Source organism: Aspergillus karnatakaensis (assembly GCF_047715665.1).
Source record: "Aspergillus karnatakaensis strain CBS 102800 unplaced genomic scaffold BJY04scaffold_3, whole genome shotgun sequence".
NCBI classification, from domain to species: domain Eukaryota; kingdom Fungi; phylum Ascomycota; class Eurotiomycetes; order Eurotiales; family Aspergillaceae; genus Aspergillus; species Aspergillus karnatakaensis.
Genome location: NW_027395715.1, coordinates 806,190 through 823,642, shown reverse-complemented (window position 1 = coordinate 823,642; position 17,453 = coordinate 806,190). Strand labels below are relative to the sequence as shown.

At 52.5% G+C, this 17,453-nt stretch overlaps 10 protein-coding genes across 10 annotated transcripts; 2 read left to right on the top strand and 8 right to left on the bottom strand.

The window, feature by feature from the left end:
* Positions 1 to 234: 234 nt before the first annotated feature.
* Positions 235 to 1,940, top strand: BJY04DRAFT_213460 (general substrate transporter; the record flags this gene model as incomplete). The annotated part of the gene is made up of 3 exons (XM_073714892.1): positions 235 to 440; positions 521 to 1,495; positions 1,580 to 1,940. The coding sequence occupies 3 exons, from the start codon at positions 235 to 237 to the stop codon at positions 1,938 to 1,940; spliced, it is 1,542 nt and encodes a 513-aa protein (XP_073576519.1).
* Positions 1,941 to 2,081: 141 nt separating this feature from the next.
* BJY04DRAFT_213459 (uncharacterized protein) lies at positions 2,082 to 3,023 on the bottom strand (the record flags this gene model as incomplete). Its single annotated transcript, XM_073714891.1, has 1 exon — positions 2,082 to 3,023. One exon carries the CDS (start codon positions 3,021 to 3,023, stop codon positions 2,082 to 2,084), a length of 942 nt encoding a protein of 313 aa, XP_073576518.1.
* A 621-nt stretch (positions 3,024 to 3,644) lies between these two features.
* On the bottom strand, positions 3,645 to 4,639 carry BJY04DRAFT_213458 (uncharacterized protein; the record flags this gene model as incomplete). Its single annotated transcript, XM_073714890.1, has 3 exons — positions 3,645 to 3,833; positions 3,904 to 4,147; positions 4,200 to 4,639. The coding sequence occupies 3 exons, from the start codon at positions 4,637 to 4,639 to the stop codon at positions 3,645 to 3,647; spliced, it is 873 nt and encodes a 290-aa protein (XP_073576517.1).
* A 344-nt stretch (positions 4,640 to 4,983) lies between these two features.
* Positions 4,984 to 5,621, bottom strand: BJY04DRAFT_178192 (uncharacterized protein). The gene is made up of 2 exons (XM_073709702.1): positions 5,233 to 5,621; positions 4,984 to 5,173 (listed from the first exon to the last, which is right to left on the bottom strand). Exon 1 carries the CDS (start codon positions 5,576 to 5,578, stop codon positions 5,255 to 5,257), a length of 324 nt encoding a protein of 107 aa, XP_073576516.1. The 5' UTR covers positions 5,579 to 5,621; the 3' UTR covers positions 4,984 to 5,173; positions 5,233 to 5,254.
* BJY04DRAFT_178191 (flavodoxin and radical SAM domain protein) lies at positions 5,608 to 7,602 on the top strand. Its single transcript, XM_073709701.1, has one exon. It carries the CDS (start codon positions 6,000 to 6,002, stop codon positions 7,530 to 7,532), a length of 1,533 nt encoding a protein of 510 aa, XP_073576515.1. The 5' UTR covers positions 5,608 to 5,999; the 3' UTR covers positions 7,533 to 7,602.
* A 321-nt stretch (positions 7,603 to 7,923) lies between these two features.
* On the bottom strand, positions 7,924 to 9,303 carry BJY04DRAFT_76607 (uncharacterized protein). The gene is made up of 3 exons (XM_073721031.1): positions 9,108 to 9,303; positions 8,647 to 9,062; positions 7,924 to 8,596 (listed from the first exon to the last, which is right to left on the bottom strand). The coding sequence occupies exons 1-3, from the start codon at positions 9,140 to 9,142 to the stop codon at positions 8,349 to 8,351; spliced, it is 699 nt and encodes a 232-aa protein (XP_073576514.1). The 5' UTR covers positions 9,143 to 9,303; the 3' UTR covers positions 7,924 to 8,348.
* A 1,069-nt stretch (positions 9,304 to 10,372) lies between these two features.
* Positions 10,373 to 11,400, bottom strand: BJY04DRAFT_213455 (uncharacterized protein; the record flags this gene model as incomplete). The annotated part of the gene is made up of 2 exons (XM_073714889.1): positions 10,373 to 10,796; positions 10,859 to 11,400. 2 exons carry the CDS (start codon positions 11,398 to 11,400, stop codon positions 10,373 to 10,375), a joined length of 966 nt encoding a protein of 321 aa, XP_073576513.1.
* Positions 11,401 to 12,097: 697 nt separating this feature from the next.
* Positions 12,098 to 12,826, bottom strand: BJY04DRAFT_213454 (NUDIX hydrolase; the record flags this gene model as incomplete). The annotated part of the gene is made up of 1 exon (XM_073714888.1): positions 12,098 to 12,826. The coding sequence occupies one exon, from the start codon at positions 12,824 to 12,826 to the stop codon at positions 12,098 to 12,100; it is 729 nt and encodes a 242-aa protein (XP_073576512.1).
* A 411-nt stretch (positions 12,827 to 13,237) lies between these two features.
* Positions 13,238 to 15,285, bottom strand: BJY04DRAFT_213453 (putative phenol 2-monooxygenase; the record flags this gene model as incomplete). Its single annotated transcript, XM_073714887.1, has 5 exons — positions 13,238 to 13,350; positions 13,403 to 13,519; positions 13,569 to 13,743; positions 13,792 to 14,679; positions 14,749 to 15,285. 5 exons carry the CDS (start codon positions 15,283 to 15,285, stop codon positions 13,238 to 13,240), a joined length of 1,830 nt encoding a protein of 609 aa, XP_073576511.1.
* A 431-nt stretch (positions 15,286 to 15,716) lies between these two features.
* Positions 15,717 to 17,316, bottom strand: sitA (TOR signaling pathway phosphatase SitA). Its single transcript, XM_073721030.1, has 4 exons — positions 17,060 to 17,316; positions 16,606 to 16,990; positions 16,227 to 16,558; positions 15,717 to 16,178 (listed from the first exon to the last, which is right to left on the bottom strand). The coding sequence occupies exons 1-4, from the start codon at positions 17,211 to 17,213 to the stop codon at positions 15,889 to 15,891; spliced, it is 1,161 nt and encodes a 386-aa protein (XP_073576510.1). The 5' UTR covers positions 17,214 to 17,316; the 3' UTR covers positions 15,717 to 15,888.
* Positions 17,317 to 17,453: the final 137 nt, after the last annotated feature.

Sequence of the window (17,453 nt, the reverse complement as noted above, 5' to 3'; positions counted from 1 at the left end):
AAGTTTGATATACTCGTGAAAATTGCCAACGCTAATACCGTACCATCAATCGGCGGCTCGCCAGTTTGCCACTATGGGGAGTATATGCATGCAGGTTTGCTCGCCGTTATCGCTTGTCGGACCCGGCCTGTGCATAGAGCACCTATAACTTGATCTCGGGCTCCAGCACTGCAGGAGCAGCTCTACCAATGAAGACATTATCCATTTTGCCTATCTCTCATACTTCCCTACATGATGAATGAAAAGAAATTATCCCTATCGGACAGCCAGAGGGCCTGTTCCGGGTCCTCAACCCAACAAGAACCATCCCCTTCCCTCCTACCGACTATCCAGCAATCCCGCAAAACCCTAGCATGGTGCCTCGCCCTAACCCCCGGCATCCTCCTCTACGGCTACGACCTCGTCATTGTAGGAAACGTCTCCTCAATGCCCGAGTTCCGGTTCGTCTTCCCTATACCTTTCTCCTCCCTCTCTCCACCCTCTCCCTCCCTCTAAAATTTCACCCTCTAAAGCCTCCCAGAAAAGACTTCGGCCGGCGCCTACACAACAAACTCATCATCCCGGCCCTCTGGCTCGGCCTCTGGAACATTGCCAACCCAATTGGCGGCATCCTCGGCGCCCTCTCAGCAGGCTCTATTCAAGACCTCTTCGGACGCCGTCGCTCCCTAACCCTCTCAACAATCATCTCAGCCCTCGGCGTCGCAGTAGCCTACGTCTCTGATCTCCCAGACGACATAAACACCAGGAGATCAGTCTTCTTTCTCGCGAAGCTAATCCAGGGCTTTGCGGTGAATATGCTCATGTGTACTACGCAGACATACATGTCTGAGGTTCTCCCGCCGCTTCTACGCGGGCCCGTGCTGGCTTTTTTCCCCATCTTTACGCTTTTGGGTCAGCTGATTGGGAGTATCGTCGTCTACGTCTCGCTTGATAAGCCCGAGGCGGAGGGATATAAGAACTGTTTTATCTCCGAGTGGGCGGTTTGTCTTTTACCGCTTCTGGTGTCGTTCTGCATGCCGGAGAGTCCTGTATACCTTATTCGGAGAAATCGGGTTGAGGATGCGCGGGAGTCGCAGCGGCGATTGGCGTGTTCGAGTCAAGATGCAGAGATAACCCTGGACAACCTCATCCAGTCCATTAAACTAGAAACTCAATCCCGGGCTCCAAGCACAGCTACATACCTCGCCTGCCTCACCACCCCGCACCACCACCGCACTTTGATAGTCCTCTTCGCGAACCTCCTCCCGTCAATCTTCGGCGTCACGTTACTTTCAAAAGGAAGCTACTTCATGCAGGTCGTCGGGATGAGCGCGCATAACAGCCTGTTGTGCCTGCAGGTCGGTCTCGGGTTAGGCCTCCTCGCGAACGTGTGCAGTATGTACACTCTATCACGATTCGGGCGGGTGACATTGACGCTGGTGGGTCTGGCGGGTTGTGGTGTTCTGTGGACGGGGATGGGTGTAGCCGGGTGTTTCGAGGGGACTGTGGTGATCTGGTGCGTTATTTATCTCTCTCTACCCCTTTTCTCCGTGACTGGCCGTCGTTTTGAGGCCAACAAGCACTCACTGACTACTGTTAGGTACACCCAAACAACCTTCCTCCTCGTCATAATCCTCGCCGGGATGAGTACCTGGCCTGCGTCTTATGCTATTGCCGCTGAGACATCCTCGCTACATCTGCGTGCGAAGTCGCAGGGGCTGGGGTGGTTGGTGAATTGTCTCTTGAATGGGGTGTTGGGGCTTGTGCTGCCGTATATCTTTAATGAGGATGAGGGGGCGTTGAAGGGGAAGACGGGGTTCGTGTATACGGGGTTTTGTGTGATTGGGTTGGTGGTTACGTGGTTGTTTGTGCCGGAGCTGAAGGATTTGAGTGTTCAGGAGGTGGATGGGCTATTTGAGAGTCGGGGGCGTCGAGATGGGGGTGGAGATGGAGAGACCTAGAGCCCTAGGGAAGGTGTGGTGTCAGTCTGGTCAGTGGTTAGGGTTCAGGGGAAAAGTTCCCTGGTTGTTTGCCTTTGTATTCGACATCATCAGTGCTAATAAAGAATGCTAATAGATACAGTAAAGAACCTTTCTCCTGACTCATTGGCCGTACTTCAGGGCGATCGCGAGAATCAATCTCGCAAAGTTTTCCATATCCCCCGCCGAAGCAACACTCCACGGTCCGTAAAGTTGGACCTTCATGAAATGGTCCTTAGCAACCAGCGACATCGCCCCGTTTGCGCCTTTGAGATAGTCAATGTATCTCTGGTTATAAGTTGCCAAAGATAGATAGATATACTGCTCGTCTTGGGAGACGAGGACTGGCCGATTGGCCGCTGGCATCAACACCGTCTCTTGCTGCAATAAAGCAAGGACCTCAGAGGTCTCTTGCATCGAGACCTTAGGCTCGATCCTGCTCCTCGGAGCCCGTTTTGCCTCAAGCACGATTTTTGTCTCCTTCGTGGCCGATGCCAGATATCCGTCCACTCTCGCCTCGTACCCGGCTTTGGTGAAGTTGGCTCTGAGAGCTATTCTATGAATCAGCCATTCGGCTGCATTGGCCGGGTATTTCATCAAGGTTGATGCCAGAAACGAAAGGAGGCCCGTGTTAACCGTGTCCTCGTCCACGGTTACAGGAAGGATTTGCCCAAGGGCGAGCTGCTGCTCGCGCCGGGGATGCTCGAAGAGCCCCAGGTCGTATGGGTCTTGTGCTCCCGGTGTGAATGTCGTGGTGTTGGCGCCGGCGGCGATACTTTGAATATAGGCCCTGAAGGGGGCAAATTGGCCAAGCCATTGCACCGCCTGGCCGTGCTCGGCTTGTATGTTGAGGGCTTGAAGGTTGATCATCTGATACGGCAGGGTTTCTGGCCTCAGGACCCGGTAGACTAAGTACTGGGCTTGCGTAGTGTGCGATCCCGACTCCAGATCATCAACAGTATTTATAGATGTCCTCGAGACATGAAGGGCCCTGGCAGCTTCGTGCCAGTCATTCCATGTCTGTGGGACGTGGCGAAAGAAGTTATCTCTTGTGAGGGGAGCCATTGCAATTAGCGCTGAAGCTTCTAGCTAACTGTAACGGTGGCTGGTATAGGAGATTATGGAATGTGTGGTTTTCATTTTGAGAGGCCATTGTTGACTGAAAATGTGCTCTATGATAGCTAGATCTATGTCTCAAGTGAGTGCCATGTTATGAGCATGTTTCTCTGCCAGCAACAACAACCGGATGACACAGAAGAGTCACTAGATATAGGCTGAAAGTCTAGCCCCATAGCTGAGACTTTCTATCCATGATATGATAATCAACGACACTACTATAGCGGGACATAGAACAGAAAGGAGGCAACTGAGAGACCCAGTAGCCGGTCTATACATTATGGGCACGGGTACTAGTGAGGTGGATTATGGATATAACTTTGTGCTGTCCGGCCGTACAACATTGGTATTCCCCAGGCTCTTTGCGCCCATGTACTAGATTATAATAACATAGTAATCGATCTCAAAATTCATTATCGCGTGCGTCTCATTGTAATTGCAGTAATTTTCTGCCCCTTTAAGCCTCAATTACAACTATCTCGCGTGAGCACTGAACCCAGCCGCTTATGCCTCTCCATCATCAAGAGCTCTATCTTAGCTTTCCTAAAACCGCTGTATCCAGACCAAGATCTATCCCACTTCACGGGTTGGATTCCGAGGGGTGTTAGCGAGGAATCGCAGGAAGAGGTCGAATGGGGCCTCCGAGACGCGCATAAAGCTGAACAACTGCGACTTCCAGATTTCAAAGACTCCAGCCCTGGTATAGCACCCCTGTAAGATTCGTCCGTGTTGTGGGCCGCATAGAGACACCTGCATAACCTGTTGGCAACAATCATCTGTCAGCTCCATCTCTTTTTTTCGTTCACGAACTCGTCGAATGGGTACTTACAGGGAAGGTATTGACATCCGCAAACTCGGCCTGTTCTAACCGGTTGGCGATGGCTGAAATTATCGGCCCCAGCTCCCCCGTGAGCACCTGGTCTTCAGCCGCGTCCACGCTCTGAACAGTCATGAGCATAATGTGGGGAGATGTGATTTCGTCCTTCGAAACATGCTCATAGATCATAGAACCCCAGCTAATCGGCATGACTTTGTCAATGAGAGCCATTCGCCAAAGAAATGGGTGTCCGTAACTTTTGCTTGTTAATTTCAGTACTATTAACAAAACTAGTCCAGATTACTCACGAAATATCCTGCCACCCGCTGTGCTGCTGGAGTAATTTCCTAATCTTCAACCTTCGCACTCCGCCGAACAGACGATCAAGGGATCTGTTTATGAGTATCGCTCGTTGATGCGGCGCACGCATGCCTGGCGCCAGCTCATTGATAGGATCGCTTTCAGAGGGAAAGTCTTGGAGGCTCAGCTGAATGCTCCCCGTGCGCTTATAGTCAATCCCATAACTTGCGAGAAGGTGAGCGGGCATGGGTGTGAAAAGCCATTGGTAAGTCGCAAGAAACTCCTCGTCGAGGGCGTTGAAGTCTAGAATCGTGACGAGTCCGTTCGGGAGCTCCTTCAGGTTTATGTAGGGGTCGGACACACTCTCCAGGTACTGCAAGAGTTGTGCAACTCGCGCCTTGCAAGTGGCTTTGAAAGTAGGGACAGAAGTCGGGCCCAGAAGCTCCATGGTGAGCGAAGTGGTGCAATTGCCAGAGGAGGATGAAATGAGATGGAATGGATGGGTTGAGAGTCAAGGTTTGTTGTGTTGCCACAGAATCCGGCCCTCACTTCCAGGCCAACACCTAGGTTCTGTTATAACGGTACTTGCTTTACTCAAGTGATTTCTATTTCAGCCCACCCACATACAGGGTATTGCAATTACAGGTATACTGGAGATGTCGAGTAGGAACCTTCCCTGTACCTAAGTATACGCAGAATCGTGCCTGAGGTGTCCAACCATCCGAGCCAATCATTGCTGTTCCAACACAATCCATTGAGATCCTCTCCAATTTTGAACTCAAAAGCCATTCACGCCCCTGGGACCCTTCCAGAGTTCCTCAAGGAGATTCCGTTTTCTCCATCATCGCAGGCTTCGATCTATCCTGCTTGCAATGATCTATTCAAGCTAAACTCCCCCTCCTCACCAGGATCTCTCAACCCACCGCCAACCCACCCCGCTCTGCGAGGGACTTCGAAATGCCCGAATCCGCAGCCGGCGAAGGTCTGTCCACCTTGAAGTTCCCTTCCTTTCAATCAGGATTTAATGAACTGAATTGCTAGGTCTTTTGGCCCTTTGGCATTCCTACCGTCTGCCGCTCCTTCTTGCCCTCGCTGCCGTCGTTACCGTCCTCCGTGTGCGTCGCGTGCTCCAAGCACGATCCAAGACAGCCACCGCTTCCTCAGTCCCGTCATCTCCGCGCAGCCTGTCACCGAAAAAGCCCTCTATACCAGACGTTCCGCCAGTATTATCGGAGAAGAAAGATGCAGGAGCAGTTATCTCGGGGCGAGTCTCGCCGAAACCGACTGCTGGCCCAAAGAGAGTGACCGGAAAGAAACCCACAAAGACTGCAGGAAAGCGGACGGGCTCTGTGGGGGAAGAACAACCTGTGACTTTCATACAACCCATTATTTTCTGGGCCTCTTTGACCGGAAGTACCGAGAAATACGCCCAAGTTTTGCTCGAGGATTTGCGCGCCGCTGCGCAAAACCAGGCGGATCCCGAGAACCGCGATCGCGGGCTCTTGCCTCCTCAGATTCATGATCTTGCATACGTTGACTATGACGATTACTTTACGACTGCTCCGAAACCACCTCCTACTTCGCCTGGTACACGCTATGTGTATTGCTTCCTGATTCCCAGCTACAACATTGACACTATTCTGAACACTTTCCTCGGACATCTCGATGAGACGCATCATGATTTCCGGATCGACACTGGGTCTCTGTCGACACTCGCTGGTTATACTGTGTTCGGTTTTGGAGATAAGGAGGGATGGCCGACTGAGGAGGAAGGGTTCTGCTACCAGGCCAAGGAACTAGACAGGTGGATGGCCAAGCTTACAGACCGTAAAAGGGCTTACCCTCTTGGGTTTGGGGATGTGAAGAACGACGCTGAGGGCTCACTCAAAGAGTGGACTCGTGGTCTCCAGGATATCCTAGGCGACATTGTCAAAAATGGAGGTTTAGGAGAAGGCGTTCCTGGCAGCGGCGATCCTCTTGAAAGTGATGAAGAACAGTCCGATGATGAAGAGTCTTCAGACAAGTCGAAGACCCGTAGTCGGAAGAAGGCCCAGGCCGTGGTTGACTTGGAAGACATCAACATGGGATCCAACGGTCAAGTTGGAGGCTCGCCTATCCCGGTCGATTTCACCACTGGAGGAATCACTTCCCGAGATGTTCAGCCGACTGAGAAAGAGATGGTACCCAAAGAATCACCTACATACACCTCCCTCACAAAGCAGGGCTACACAATTGTTGGCTCCCACTCTGGCGTCAAGATTTGTCGTTGGACCAAGTCTGCCCTACGCGGTCGTGGATCGTGCTACAAGTTCTCTTTCTACGGCATTCGGTCCCATCTGTGCATGGAGGCGACGCCGTCTCTTTCTTGCAGCAACAAGTGCGTTTTCTGCTGGAGACACGGAACGAACCCCGTAGGAACCACCTGGCGCTGGAAGGTAGACTCGCCCGACCTCATCTTCGATGGCGTCAAAGAAGGCCACTACAAAAAGATCAAGATGATGCGCGGTGTTCCCGGTGTTCGCGCCGAGCGCTTCGCAGAAGCAATGCGCATCCGGCACTGCGCTCTCAGTCTCGTCGGTGAACCCATTTTCTATCCACACATCAATCGCTTCCTCGACCTTCTCCACTCCGAACACATTTCCAGCTTCCTCGTCTGCAACGCGCAGCACCCCGACCAGCTCGAAACTCTGCACCGCGTAACTCAGCTATACGTCTCCATCGACGCAAGCAACCGCGAGAGTCTGCGCAAGATCGACCGCCCCCTCCACCGCGACTTCTGGGAGCGCTTCCAGCGATGCCTCGACATCCTCCGCGAAAAGCGGTTCGTCCAACGCACCGTCTTCCGCCTCACCCTCGTCAAGGGCTTCAACATCGACGACGAGGTCGTAGGGTACGCGAATCTCGTCGAAAAGGCCCTCCCCTGCTTCATCGAGATCAAGGGCGTCACATACTGCGGCACAAGCACCAGTGCAGGCGCTGGGCTGACGATGCAGAACGTCCCCTTCTACGAAGAGATTGCGGCCTTTGTGGTCTCTCTGAACGACGAGCTCAAGCGCCGTGGCCTGGACTACGGAATTGCCGCGGAGCACGCGCATAGCTGCTGTGTGCTTATCGCTTCTAGTCGCTTCAACGTCAATGGCAAGTGGCATTCACGGATCGATTACCCTCGGTTCTTCGAGCTGTTGGAAAGGGAGAAGGCCGACGGCACATCCTTCCGTCCTGAAGATTATATGAGAGAGACGGAGGAGTGGGCTCTCTGGGGTAATGGTGGCTTCGACCCTAACGATGAGCGTGTCCATAACAAAGGGAAGTACAGAGGAAAAGCTAAAACCGATGTATAGGGAGTATCTTAGGAATAGTACATTGCCGGTATGATACTCGAGCGGTACCTATGATACACCATAAAAGTAACCAATAACAAGATATCCATTCCAACCCCCAAACATCCACCTCCCACAGTCCTAGTAAAATCTACTCCTCCCCCCTCCAAGCCTCAACCTCAATCTCAATCACCATCTCCGGAAACGCCAACTTGGGCACCCCGACAGCCGTCCAAATCGGCCGATGCCCCGGGATCCTCGCCTTCAACTTCTCCACCACAAACTGGTACGACGCATCCATGTCAACATGGTACGAGCGGACCGAGTAAACGTCTTCCCACCCGCGGAGACCACAAGCCCGCAGCACGCGGTCGACATTCTCAAAGGCGAGGTCCACTTGGCCCTTTGTGTCGTGGGGGTCTAGGGCGCCGTCGTTCGTCTAGCCGCCTTGTCCGGCGCATTTGATTGTAGGGCCGAGGAGGACGGCTTGGGAGTAGTGGCAGGCGTCGCTGTGGGATTGGCCGGCGCCGGGTTCGTTGATGTAGGTGAGGGAGGACATGATGTAGTCAAAGTGAGTAGGTTGGTTATTTTGTGCTCTGGAAGGAAGGAAGGAAGGAATTGGTCAAGAGTTCCCTAGTGTAGAGGTGAAAGTGTGGGAGTGATGAGTTGATATACTATCGGATTTCTCCAACTCGTTGGAGATTTTCGACGTCAGTTGTAGCTTGGAGACATCTTGGAGATGTCGGAGACTGTCGAACGCCACTTCAATCTGGCATTGGCATTAGAAGATGTATTTAACAGCGGTTTATTCAAGCACTTGGTGGCCTTCTTAGCATCTCAAGTCTCTCCTGGAGAGCGTTGCGTTGGGCTGCTAATTGCTTCGGCGTACAGCTCCAGGCTATGCCCTATCATATCCACAAACGGCCATTGGGCGTTCCCTCGCATAATACGGGCCCACAGGCTTACTATAAAGTAAGCAAGTTGATCGCATGTCAATGTGCCTGACATGGTATCTTGGCCCTCGAGGGACGATCGCCCTTCCTCTACAACACGGTATATCCAGTCCAATATACGCTGTTCGTGCTCTATACAAAGGTAAGAAGCTATATGAGTCATTGTACTTTGTCAAACTCACCTTCTGGGGGTTTATCCGCCTTCGTTAGCCCAATGGCTTTCAGCCATTTGCTCAAAAAGACCGCAAACTCCATGCCACAAAGCGCATTTTGGATACTCCATACAAACGCTTGGCTGCGGGAGACATATTCCACTCCTAGCTTCACCGGAATACTCAAAGCATGAGTCGCATGCAGTAATGCTGGCACTAGAGACTGGCTGCGCACTAGCGGGGCAGAGTGCAGCAAAGAGCACGTGACGGCCTGCGGATCTCGAGTAAGGAGCAATCGAGAAGGTCCGAGGTCCAGCTGAAGCCGAGTATATGCAAGACCTAGAAGCGCGGTAGAAGTAAAGGGAATGGGACCATTCGGGTTTAAGGGATCGAGGCTCGATTCGGGAGCGAGCTGCCAAATAGAAGTCCAGCGACGTAAAGCAATTCTGAACGATTAGTACTGCACAGAGGCAATGTTTGACCAAACGCACATGAACTTATCAACCTGTGGCTCTGCATCCAGCATCAATGCCTGTCGACTGAGCTCAGGTTCAACCAACAAGCTAGCAACTCACATGGAGCTTGAGAAGAATCTAGCATCAAGTCTGCTGTAGAATTAGGTTGAGTGTGCACGAAAGAGTTGCCCCATTGCTCTCGATGGCCAGGGGCGCTAGCAGAAGTCGGGGTTATAAAAGCTTCCCCAGTCACATTTTCTGGTGGGGAATGTAAGGCAATCTGCAACGGGCGATGAGAGTGGCGGCCGAGCCTCTCCATGGGAAAGACGCTGGTGACGCTTTAGTAGATCGCGCCTGGCGAAGCTCTCTCCACGAGAGCACGCATAAGGCTTTTCATTTGTGTCTAGCAAGCGGTGTCAGCTTCACTGTGCCTCAGTGACTCGACAGAGTTAATATACGGATTATAACGTGGCGCTGCAGATGTTCTAGTCGCCTGAACTCTCTCTGACAGTAGGGACATATGCGAGATTTTCCAGTTGTCCTTGAGCGAGTGTCGGAAGCACGAGAAGCCTACATAGTCATTGAATCTCACTAGAGTAAGTCTTAGAACTGTACAATTGACTCCAGCAAGTTGGAGAATCTTTGCTGGAGATGAGTTGGGGGAGACCAGTTCCTGCGGTTGGAGATGGGGGTCTTGGAGAAATTGGAGGTGCTGGAGGCGTTCCAGGGTTGGAGAAGACCAGGTGATGTCACGACATGAACACCACACAACTTCGCTACGACACATTATTTACCTTAATCCGTTTTCCAGCATCGCCCTCCCGGTATGGAGATATGGGAGTTACTACCCGGGCTCGCAAAATCTCTATAATGAAACCAAGCAAGTAAGTACTGCAGGAAGGAGAGACGACCATCCACCGCTGCGTAAAGTGAGGTCGTCCATCGCACCTGCCTATTTAGATCTATGACAGAACTGGAAAGTGCGTCTCAAGGTAGGAAGGAGCGATGGAGGGCTCCTTCCGGATTCGACAGTCGCACTTTCCGTCTGCCATACAGCCTAATCAGGAAAGCGCGAGGTTATCGAGAGCTCTTTGGGAAGCAGCAACGTGCCCCCGGGCCCCGCCGTGAAGAACCAAGCTTAATGAATGGAAAAGTGCGAACAGAAGCCCTCCTCCCAATTTTGATGACATTTCAAGTAATATACATGGACTTGCACGTCCAGTGCCCGCTGTCCATCCCCGTCAGATACCAACATATCTCTCTCTATATTAAAAAACAACACGCTTTTCCTCATCCCTAAGTTACCGCAAAAGCACAACCGAAACTCCCGCAACAACCGACGCAACCAACGTCCCAACAACACCTCCCCAAATATTCCCACTCCCCAGTCCAAACCCAACAGTGACTCTCCCCGCCGCACCCGTGAACTCCGCCTGCTCACCAGAGACCAAATCCGTAGGCTTATGCACGAGCGTCAGAGGCGGCACAACAGAGAACGCAACAAAGTCCGTTGCTTGCTCGGGAGCAATCGTTGTGGTGAGGACGCTCTGCGTGGTAGCTGTTATGATTCCGATCAGGCCCTCGGTGGTTCGTCCGCTGTCGTTTGGAATACCAGTTGTGTATGTTGCGATGTCGCCTTCTGTGATGAAGGTGTTGCAGATGGAGGAGAAGGTATAGCTGGGGAGGGCTGAGGAGCAGTAGCCGTCGAAGCCGGCGGTCATGGCACTGGAGGGTGTTAGTATGGTGATTACTTAAATGTAAGTGTAAAGGGAGCAGGGGAAACGTACGACGGACAACACCACACAGCTGTCTCACTGGGATCAAGCAGCGCAATGAGCGCATCATCTGCGCCGTAGAAAACAGGGAAGTTGGCCTCGTCGAGCTCCGGGACGGGGGTAGGTGTAACCCCTGGCGTGGTGGGGAACACCGAGGGGATCAGAGATGAAGGGACCTCGACGGGGGTCTGCGTTGGGCCTGCAAGGAACCCAGAGCGCGAGATTCTCTGCCCGTTTCGTGCTGCGACGCCGACGGTCTTGTAGCCCGCTGGGCATTCGGGGGCTGGCGAGTAGTAAGCGCCGATCTGGCTACCTCCGAGTACTGAGTTGACAGCCCAGTATTCTTCGTATGCGCTTGCATCGGTGGGTTCTGGAGCGTCGCAGAGGATCTCTCGCTGGGGGTTGCAATCTGTCCAGCGGAGGTCGGGGACTGCTGTCTCGTAGACTTCGACTGTTGATATTGTTGCGCAGGCGACGGGGGGAGTGAAGGATGAAGTTGCGAGAGGGCCCCAGTTTGTCAGGGTGATATCGAAGATGCTAGACGAGGAAGGCATTTTGGTGACTTGGGGCTGACTTGGGTTGGCTCTGAGAAGAATGTTTGGATCTGTATAGAGATGGCTTTAGACCGAGGAGATCCAGAGATCTTATAGATATCAGTCCAGTCTTGTTCACACAAAAAATCCTTACATGGACTGGTCGTGAGTGGATAATCTGCACACGACCATTACCTCTGATCCATATTGATTGGACTGTTCGTATGTGTATGGGTCGAAGCTGTACTGCGGTCTTCGTCTGTACAGGCCGGCTGTTTCATGTTGTTTAGCCACGATCTCAGCCTTAATCTGGACCTCAGGGCTACTGCAGACTCATACTACTTCGAGAAGAAATCAACCCTAGCTAGCTGAAGCTCCACCCATAAGGCCGACCAAGATTTGGGGCTAGGGCTGTGGCAGGGTAACGCCAGGCGCTAGATCTACTTTAACAGAGAGATTGCCAGTGGATCTGATGTCGGTAAAGACCGAACCCTGCAAGAACGGCACCGGCGATATCGTGGCTTGGGGTTCGGCGCAGCTAAACCGCCCCCAGCATAGGGTTAGGCGGGACATGGCTAATCTTATTTGGGTTCCATTGGTGGTGATATCGACCCTATCCATCTAAATAATCAAGTAGAAGTCTAGTCATTGATTCAGGTCGTATAAGAAGTCAAAAAAAAAAAAACATCAATCACCTTGACAGACACCCATCACTCCCTCACCCCCTCCCCTCCCCCTTCAGCTTCAAAATCCTAAAGCCCTCCAAAATCGCCTTCCCCTGCTGCGCAAAAGACCGAAACTTCCCCTCCTCCCCTCCCTCTCCCAGTATCTCCTCTTCACCAACCCACTCAAACGCCTGATGCTCAGCCGGATCCAACCTCACCATTTCCTCCCACCTCCTCGCGAGCCCAGTCACACTCCCATCTCCAACTCTAGCAGCCGGCAATCCTTCGTCCCCATCCAGAGACCCAGAATCACCAGAAACAGAGACCAAAGCATCCCTCGCCTCATGCACCTCGACCAAAAACGTAAACTTGACCGCGCGAATCACCTCATCCGGCTTAACCCTCGTCCACTCATGCTTCGCAACAAGGTCCACGAAATGCGAGACATTGAGACCTGTTTCCTCGTAGACTTCGCGCGCGACACCCGACAGGAGCGTTGCGTCGCTGTCTTCGCAGGATCCGCCGGGTCCTTCCCAGGCTCCGGGGTAGGAGTCTGTTAGGGCGCGTTGGAGGAGGAGGATGCGGAGATTGGACTTTTCCCTGTCTCCGGTTGGGACTGTATCGGGGGCTCCATTCTCATCGAGATTTGGGCTTCGGCTGAAGATTAGGCCGCCGCCTACGTAGTGGGTGTATTGCGGGTTGGAGGCGCGGAAGGTGGGAAAGGGGAGGTTGTAGGAGGTGAGGTGCGGGGCAACGGTGTAGGTTGGTTGGAAGGTGGTCATGTTTGTAAGGTTTGTTTTTATTCAGAGACCAGTATATTCAAGACATCTCTCTTGTTTCCCGGTGATTTTTCTGGGTCTTTTGAGGGTCTCAATGGTTTCGATTGAGGTTTGTGGGAGCCTTGCGTGAGTCACTCACTGGGATACGAAGTGGGTAAGCTGCGGCCTCGCGACGGATCCTGCCTGGATATGCCTCACCCTCGTCCTTGGGGCTGAAGGTTATGCAGATTGTGGTAAGTGCGCTTATTTTCCTGCAGTTTCAGAGTCATCTCTATGCTTTTAGGTTCTCGGTTGCACCGAATCCAGGTATCTATATTCAGCCTCATTCTCGGCGATGGTACTGTATACGAGGTCGGGTGTCTATACAGCACCACATATATACAAGTTCTTTCTGCTATACTCAGCTCCTCGTATTTATAGTTTTCCCTCAACGAACCCATTTTGCTGTTGTTGCTGAGGAAGCAAGAATCCATCGAAGAATTCCCCGACTCGCTTGTAGTCGTCAATGGCAAGGACTGATGAGACATCTAGAACTGTGTGAGCAGAGTTGGGCGGAAAGGTAGTAGAATAGCAACTTACATTGATCAGGCCGCACAATCACAATAACTCCATTTTCTGGTTTGATCCCGAGATGCTTATACAGATGGCCGTGGGTAAGGGCGTAGCTCTCGTCGTCGAATAAGATCTTGTGGAGGTCTAGTTGATGTTAGTCTAGCTCGAACATTGTAGGTTGCAGACTGCTAACCTTTGATCTGGTTCTTGCCCGTCACGGGGTAGAAAGCTGGTGGTATCTGGTCCAGCTCAATGTCATGTCGCAATCCGTGGCCGACGAGGATTGGTTCAATGAGACTGTCGATATCGCCACCGTTTAGACGGTACTTTACTAGCGGGCTTTCGCTTGAGCTGAGGTATGTGCCGACCTATATCTGATCAGCCGTGATGAAAGGCGCGCAACGGATTGAACTTACCGCGTCAAGTTGCGCCTTGTTCTTGGAAGCACTCAGATTTCCAGCGAACACCATCACCCTCCACCGTCCATCAGACTTGAACGAAGTAGCCAGCTGCACCGGTTTCGAGTCACAGTACCGCACAACCTGCGAGCTCGGCAGCCTCATTCCAACAACCACATTCGTAGCCAACGACTCCGACAGCCCCAGATCAAGTGTGATAGGCGACTCATCATACTTCGCCGTCAACCCAGCGGTATACTTTCCAGATTTGGTAAACCCTTCTTGGAACTCAGCTGGTGAAGCATTCCCCTTGGTCGAGAACAACTTTGAGAAATATCGATCGAAGTTAATCAGGTCGATGGCCACCTTTTGGCGCTCAAGAACATATGTCTCCAACAGCGACGGCGGAGATAATCCCTTGAGAACATGCGCCAGCTTCCAGCCCATGTTATACCCATCTTGCAAACTGACGTTCATCCCCTGACCAGCTTTCGGCGAGTGCGTATGGCACGCATCTCCTCCAAGAAACACACGGAAATCCTTATGGAAGAAGTCTGCATGGCGCTGACCAATCGCGTACGCAGACCACCAGACTGTCTCAGTAAACTCGATCTCATACTGGCTGAGGATGTTCCTCGCCGCTTGCTGCAGGTCTTCGAGCTTGACGTCTTTTGGTTTCGTCCCGGCTGGCAATTCTATGTAGAACCGCGTTAGGTTATAGTTCTCCCCCTCTCGAGGAATAATCAGCAGGTTGCCGGCTTTCGAACGAATTGATGCCTTTTTCCGTATATCAGGGAAGTCGGTGCGCGGAACCATATCCATGACGCCCCAGACGGCATCTGTGCTGTCACCGATCATGTTGAAGCCGAGAGCTTTGCGGACTGTGCTGTGTGCTCCATCGCAGGCCTAGATACTCTTATTAGAATCACCCAGACCTATACCCGCAAGGCCAGAAGGAAAACCGGAAGAACCTACCAAAACATACTTCGCCTCAAACACCTCCTCAACCCCCTCCTTCTCTGCCGTCACTCTAACCGGATACTCCCCCTTTCTCTCTCCCAGCACCTCCACCCCCCGAACATCCCACCCATACTCAATCCCCTTCTCCACACCCACCCCCCGCTCCCCCGCAATCTGATCAAACCTCCCCATCGCCTCCAAAAACAACCCATTGATCCTCGCCTGATTGAGTATAACATGCGGACAATACGACAACCCGGGCTGCACATCCGCCGCCCTCCCCGTCCTCCTCACAGTCCCATCGCCCCGCTCATCCGCCCAAAACGCCACCTCAAGCACATGGTAAGCCTCCCTGAGCAATTCCTCGCCCAGCCCGAAACTCTCAAAGATCTCGACCGTCCGGCACTGCACGCCGTCTGCCTGCCCCATTTGCAGTGGGCCGTTCCGCCGCTCGAGGATCTTGTAGGGGATGTTGTAGAGGGAGAGCCAGGTTGCGGCGCTGAGGCCTGCGGAGCCGGAGCCGCAGATTAGGACGGAGGTGCGGGTGGGCATTTTCCTGTTTTCCTGTATTCACTCTTTCGGTTGTGGTTGTTTGTGGATGTTGGACTGTAACTAGGGGGGTGTATTGGTAAAATATAGAGAAGGAAACAGGATAGTTGGTGTATAAGTGTAGGGACAAGCGTGGGGTTTAGTTGTGTTGGCTTCTGAAGTAATGTGGTTGTTCTTATTGTTCCTTCGGAGCTGGCTCCGGGGTTGGTTCCGAATTACGGGATCGGTTCCGGGAAGGGACTTTGGGCCTCCTCGGATGGCCAATGTGGTCATTTCCCCAGAAAGATGTCTCCGCGTGTGGAAACTAGGGCCAATAAGGGACCTTAGGCTTCGAGGTATGTGGCTAAATGTTCTCAGTGTACGGAGTTAACCGCGGCAGTGCTCTCAGAGATACCTGCAATCTTGGGCGCTGAAGTCATGAAGGACACGGGCAACACTGTCATACAACATATTCAGATATCATTAAGCGTGCTCTAAAATCGTTATAGATGATGCTCCTCAACAGCCAACCCGAAGAGCTAAATCCATCAATCAGGTATTCCCTGCCGAACGCCAGCGCCGGTGCAACAGATGCCTATTCGCCACAAGAGCAATACTGGGGATATTTTACAAAAAGTACTCGCTGCGTCCTCCGCGCGTCGTCGGAACGTGCCGTTGGTCGTCGCTGACCGCGCTGAAGAGCTTGAATGTGGGTTTGAGGTCTTCTTCAATCTCGCACACGGATGCGAGGTTTCCGCAGCGGTAGCAGTAGTTCGGGGCACTCCAGACTGTAACGACATTGTTGTTGTTGAAGTGGTACTTGTAGCCTTCGTTGACTAGTTGATGGGCTCGTGCGATTAGGGTTAGGTCATTTACGTGGCAGAACTCGTCTGCTACCTTGTCGCCGAATAGCCAGCCTATTTGCGTGTTAGCAGGGCAGATACGCGGACATGTGTGCAACTCACCGGCTCCTCGAGGGCTGACTGCCCACGTCTCAACATCATCCGGATCTGACCACACAAGGTCGCAAAATGCACCTTCATGTGGAATTTCCTGCGCTCTAGCGACGACGCGGACCTGATCCAGGGTCCTGATTTCCGGACTCAGTCCGCCGTGGACACAGAGCACCCGGCCATCAATAATCGCGCCAAGTGTCATAAAGTCAAACACTTGACAGCAAGCCTTCCAGACGGACGCATTTCCGTATTTTTGCAGGCACTCCTCGTAGAAGCCGTAGACTTGTGTAATTTGTCGAGACTCGTGGTTTCCGCGAACCAGCGTCACGCGATCAGGGTATCTTCACAGTGTCAGCAAAAGTCCAGCCTTACGATCTGGATAACTTACTTCGCTTTCAGACATAGTAACAGTGTCAGCGTCTCCAAACTAAAGTATCCTCTATCCACATAATCGCCCAAGAACACGAAATTGCGGTTGGCGCCCACACTATTCGATCCCGAACTCGAAGACCGTTCCTTCGCGGCCTCTGAAGCTGCCCCTTCCTCATCCTCTACATCCCCCGGGTTCTTAACCTTCTTCCTCAGCTTCGGGTCCGTAATCGTGGTCGGTGGCTCAATATCAGCTGATGTAATGGTGGCAGTTTTGGGCGGCTCGGCTAACGACGCATCTGGCATGCCACCGGAGACGCGGAAAAGCTCTAGGAGATCGTAAAATTGGCCGTGAATATCGCCGCACACGGTTACAGGTGTAGAAACAGGCTGGATATTCGATTCTAGCAAGCGCACAGATTAGCTAGAGCCCATGTGACGATGACCTCACACTCCCGTGTATAGCTGCATACCTTCCATCATATACTCCTTTACTATCTCGCAAAGCTGTTTCATATGCGCTTCTGAGAGGTATTTGCAATCCTTGGCTGCCTCCAGCCATTCATCGGGACCAGCATTGCGCTTCAACTTCGCTGGCCCTGGTTGAGGGACCTTGCTGTCAGTCATGTCGAAATCAATGCAAAGAGAATGTAAGAGCAAATAAAGGTAGTAGAGAGGTCTATATATGTGGTAAAAGGCTCAAAGAAAGGTCAGCATGAGCTGGTGCAGGTATGAATGAGCCTTCGCCCTTTCCCCGCAGAGCCCTTTGGTTATCGCTGATTTGCAGTCACGTGCGTGGAGCATTTATTGCCTTATGGTCAGCGGGGAACTCGCAGCTTCACCCGACATCCCAGGTCATCTGGCGAT

Coding starts and splice junctions, on each gene's coding strand:
- BJY04DRAFT_178192 (XM_073709702.1), bottom strand. CDS start 5,578: ATGGGTTGTATGAAAGTCACAGGTTGTTCTTCCCCCACAGAGCCCGTC.
- BJY04DRAFT_178191 (XM_073709701.1), top strand. CDS start 6,000: ATGGCCAAGCTTACAGACCGTAAAAGGGCTTACCCTCTTGGGTTTGGG.
- BJY04DRAFT_76607 (XM_073721031.1), bottom strand. CDS start 9,142: ATGCTGGATGCAGAGCCACAGGTTGATAAGTTCAT. Junction 9,063..9,107: donor CCACAGGTTGATAAGTTCAT/GTGCGTTTGGTC, acceptor CTAATCGTTCAG/AATTGCTTTACGTCGCTGGA. Junction 8,597..8,646: donor GGCGGATAAACCCCCAGAAG/GTGAGTTTGACA, acceptor ACCTTTGTATAG/AGCACGAACAGCGTATATTG.
- sitA (XM_073721030.1), bottom strand. CDS start 17,213: ATGACTGACAGCAAGGTCCCTCAACCAGGGCCAGCGAAGTTGAAGCGC. Junction 16,559..16,605: donor TTACTATGTCTGAAAGCGAA/GTAAGTTATCCA, acceptor GACACTGTGAAG/ATACCCTGATCGCGTGACGC. Junction 16,179..16,226: donor AGTCAGCCCTCGAGGAGCCG/GTGAGTTGCACA, acceptor ACACGCAAATAG/GCTGGCTATTCGGCGACAAG.